The sequence below is a fragment of the Phragmites australis genome, chromosome 2, assembly GCF_958298935.1.
Source record: "Phragmites australis chromosome 2, lpPhrAust1.1, whole genome shotgun sequence".
Classification (NCBI taxonomy): Eukaryota; Viridiplantae; Streptophyta; class Magnoliopsida; order Poales; family Poaceae; genus Phragmites; species Phragmites australis.
Genome location: NC_084922.1, coordinates 38,593,276 through 38,597,178, shown reverse-complemented (window position 1 = coordinate 38,597,178; position 3,903 = coordinate 38,593,276). Strand labels below are relative to the sequence as shown.

The 3,903-nt window shown below is 46.5% G+C and overlaps 1 protein-coding gene across 1 annotated transcript; it reads right to left on the bottom strand.

The window, feature by feature from the left end:
- On the bottom strand, nt 1–2,330 carry LOC133908738 (heat stress transcription factor A-4b-like). The gene is made up of 2 exons (XM_062350879.1): nt 1,973–2,330; nt 1–1,383 (listed from the first exon to the last, which is right to left on the bottom strand). The coding sequence occupies exons 1-2, from the start codon at nt 2,186–2,188 to the stop codon at nt 286–288; spliced, it is 1,314 nt and encodes a 437-aa protein (XP_062206863.1). The 5' UTR covers nt 2,189–2,330; the 3' UTR covers nt 1–285.
- Between the last annotated feature and the right edge of the window lie 1,573 nt (nt 2,331–3,903).

The window sequence follows — 3,903 nt, the reverse complement described above, 5'->3', positions numbered from 1 at the left end:
TATGAAAAATGAGTCGTTGCTTACAGTCTATGTATTCAAAGTCACCTGTGATATATAACAATATCCACAAACCTGAGAAATCATACAAGTTGCTGACAAGTAGTATCAGAAAGTTTCAACTAACCAAGTATGAGAGTGAAGTATCATAACTAGTCCCTCCAACGTTCTAAACACAAGCAAAATGCAAGGGAAAAGGTATGATACACTGCAAAGTGGATGTCAGCAGTACCATGGTCCTACGTGTTTCTGTGCTAATTGTTTTTCATCTACAAGAAATACAAACAGTTAGGTTTTCTCTGCTGAGGTGAGATGCCCCAGCTTTTCTGTCATCTGCTCCACACTCTTCTTGCCCCACCAGAAATTTTCCCGGTCTCCTACTCTAATCTGATCAGCTTTACTGTCTCCATCTCGCCATTCTGACTGGGCCTCCTGATGTGCATCGGATCCAGGCTGCTCAGTAAGAAATTGCTGCCAAAATCCATCATTTACCCCAGGTGCTACAGCAGGAGGGTCCTCGGCAGGTTGATCTCTTGAAAGACCGGCTTCTGTAATAGCAGGCTCTAAATTGACGTCTATCTCTGACACCTTAACTCGTGAATCTGTACAGGACTGCATTTGTGGAAGGGGAGGACTTTCTGCACAGCTAGTCGACTCTGTTACATCATGAGAAGAGTGCGAGTCTCCTACACCAGCTGAGGTACGCATCCTTGAAGGAGGCGATGGCACATGAGGATCACTTTCCCCAGATGAATGGAGCTCTGTGATAACAACAGCCGACGAAGGGCCAGGGGCACCATCATCATATGAAATATCAAATGCTTCACTAGCTTCTCGAAAGAAATTCTCCAATGAGTTCAAGGAATATTCCATTTTGTCAAATGATTCTCTGCAAACCGCATGGACCGGTGAGTTTGTTAAGTCCCCATGTGTAATCTGATTCCCCTGAGTATTTGCATCTTGATGGAAAGAAATAGGCATTGGTAGCCTCCTCTTCTTTCCGTGATGATCAGGTTGCTGTACAAAGCTAGATAGAAATCCTGGTGCCTTTACAATATCTCTGACATAAGCTATCAGATTCTTCTGCCGATCCTCCAAAAATATCAACTTATCTTCCAACTCCTGCATTCGTCTCTCAGTATCAAGTTTCTTGTGTGCATTGTTTTCAAGCTGTAAGGTCAGAGCTGCATTGTCGCACTTAAGCCTCTCAACTTCCTCCTCATATTCCCTCCTTTCATTATCTGCTAGTGGTCCGGCACCCTGAGTGTGCGATGAATGGCTGAATATAGGCTTGCGCCTATGTATACTTTTTAGCCGGTGCCTTTGTCCCCTAATGAAATCCTCGTTTGCAAACTCCCATTGTTCAGGATCAATTTTCCTAAAGCCCTGCGTAAGAACAGGTGGAAACATATTACAATAGCATCACAGGAGCATCCATTGTCAAGGCTCTAAGTCAAAAGAAATAATGTACTGTCGACAAAAGAAACGAAGTAGACCAGCTAAATCACATTAATTCAGTTGGTGTTTTAACTTTGGTCTACCTGTTTAGGTGATTTGATGTGGGAGTGCAACTAGAAGTCACTTGAACATCATTTACCGTTGTCAGAGGATCATCTGTCAAACCGTCCTCGAATTCTATCGGATTAAGAAGGGAAAAAGCATCGCACAAGATAAGTGAACATACTACATGTATCGGGCAAAAGGGTTGACCATGGTTCTCTACATGTTACATGAAAATGAACCTAACGCCAAGCCGCCAATCCGCTGTACTAACAAGAAACCTAAACAATTGTTCTACAGCTAACAAGATTCGCCCAATTCTACCCAATTCTAGGAATCCCGCACTGGCGCAACCACCATAACCGACAGCAACACGCCACTACGCATTCCAACCAAAGCCCGATTGAGCCAGCGGCGGAACACAGAGAGAGGGAGAGGGCGCGCAGCGCAAGGGTGAAGGATCGTGTTGGCTTACGTAGGTGTTGAGCTGCCGCACGAAGCTGGAGAAGTTGTTGTGCTTGAAGTACTTGGGGAGCAGATCCCTGCAGAACTCGGCCTGGTTGGCGACGACGAAGCTGGTGCCCGACGGCGTCCACGCCACCACGGCGTCCGTTGCCGGGTCGTCCACCATCTCGTACGTCTTGCTCAGGAACGGCGGCAGCGAAGACGCGCCCCCACCGCCCGCCTCCATCCCGCCGGCTGCTGCTGCTGCTGCTGCTGCTGCTGCTCCTCCTCACGCGGCGGCGGCGGCGGCGCGGCGCATGCCCGGTGATCCGAGGGGCTAGGTTTGGTTGGTTGGTTGGAGGTCGGGGGGAAATGCCTTCCTCGGAATCGGATTGGCGGAAATTATTGCAGCGTGGGCCGCGCGCGAGGCGGAGAGGAGGGGAGGGGAGGGGACGGACGGACGGCGTCAGTGCGCGGCTCTGGTTGGGTTGGGTTGGAGTAGGTAAGCAGTGACGCGTACAGGCGGCGCGGCTCGGGAGCGGATGATGATCGAGCCAATCCGTGCGTGCAGCGCAGGCGACGGGGTGGGAGCCGTGCCGTGCGAGCTCCGTCGCGGGGGGCGAGTGGATGGACGGGTGGATAGATACATCCTCCTCCCGCTGTCTTCACGGTCAGGTTCAGTGGTTGACGTCCTCGTGTCGTCCATCTCTGGCCTACGTGCATCGCGCTGCCCCCGTCCCCGGCGCGCTCTGTTCCTGCCGTCGCCGTCGCCGTCCGCCGTTCGTCGACATCGAAGGGGAGCGTCGCGCACTCCGCGGTCACTATCGATTGCGCGTGTCCTCTTTAGGATTCTCCCAACCAATTTAGAATTTTCATGAACGTTCTATAGCTTCGTCCTATGAAATTGTTGCTCTTCCGCGTGACGTTTGGCGCAAGGCTTTTTTTTACAAGGGTGACATGAGGCCCTTTGCATTGTATTAGGTGACACATCTATTGTAGTGGTGCAGGATCCAAGGTCCCTTCGGAACATATGAAGTAAAAAAAAATTACATGAATTAAAAATGCACTAATGAGATGTTAAGCACTTCGGAATCCCCCATGAATTCTATCAATATAAACACGAGAGGACATATGTGTGGATGGTTCACAGTCGATAATAGAGTAAATTCGGAGTAGAACATCTATTGAAGACAGTGGAAAGCTAAGAGGTAGAATCACAAATTATTTAATACTCCATCCATTTCAAAATATAGGATATATTAGGATTCAAAAGTCAAACTTTGATTAATAATTAGTCAAATTATACGCATGTTTAGTGTATAAAGATGTGTGAGTAGATTTGTATTTCATATATCTTTTAATAAAATATTGGTTTTATAGCAATCGATAACATATTGTAAAAGAAATTAATGGTTCAAATATATTTTTAAAGACTTTCTCAAATTCTAATACACCCTATAAAATGGAGAGAATACTTCTCACAAGAAATGTTGTGAGGCCAAGCTCACGTTGGTAATCCACCATAAAGTGGAGAAATTGAAAATTCCCTGCTGAAATTCCTTGGACCAGTACTGTGATCCAAATGCTCTTATATAATTGTTCCTATACGAGATCGATACTATAGGCAAATACTTAAATGAGAACATAACCTCAGCATGTATGGTATTTTCTTTCAGCATCTCGAAAGCTTCTACATGAGATTTCCACGCGTTTGTAGCATTTAGGCAAATTGCACAGTATATTTACCAACGTTCTGTATGACATATAGCACATTAGAGTCAAGGAAGCTCCTATGTTTAACAAACACATAAAAGGAAAAATTACTGCACCCTACTGCCCTAGTTTAGTGAAGTTGATTGGCTTTTAGGGTAGGTCCCCATTCCCAAATTGCACCTTCTGAATTTGAGCCGATCAATGAAACCATCTACCATCCCATCTCAGGTCAAAATTTACAAACTTGAA

What these genes read in the sequence shown, in the direction of transcription:
- LOC133908738 (XM_062350879.1), bottom strand. Translation starts at nt 2,188, where the DNA reads ATGGAGGCGGGCGGTGGGGGCGCGTCTTCGCTGCCGCCGTTCCTGAGC. An exon ending in TGCGGCAGCTCAACACCTAC is followed by an intron (nt 1,384 to 1,972) that starts GTAAGCCAACAC and finishes GTTCTTACGCAG; the next exon opens with GGCTTTAGGAAAATTGATCC.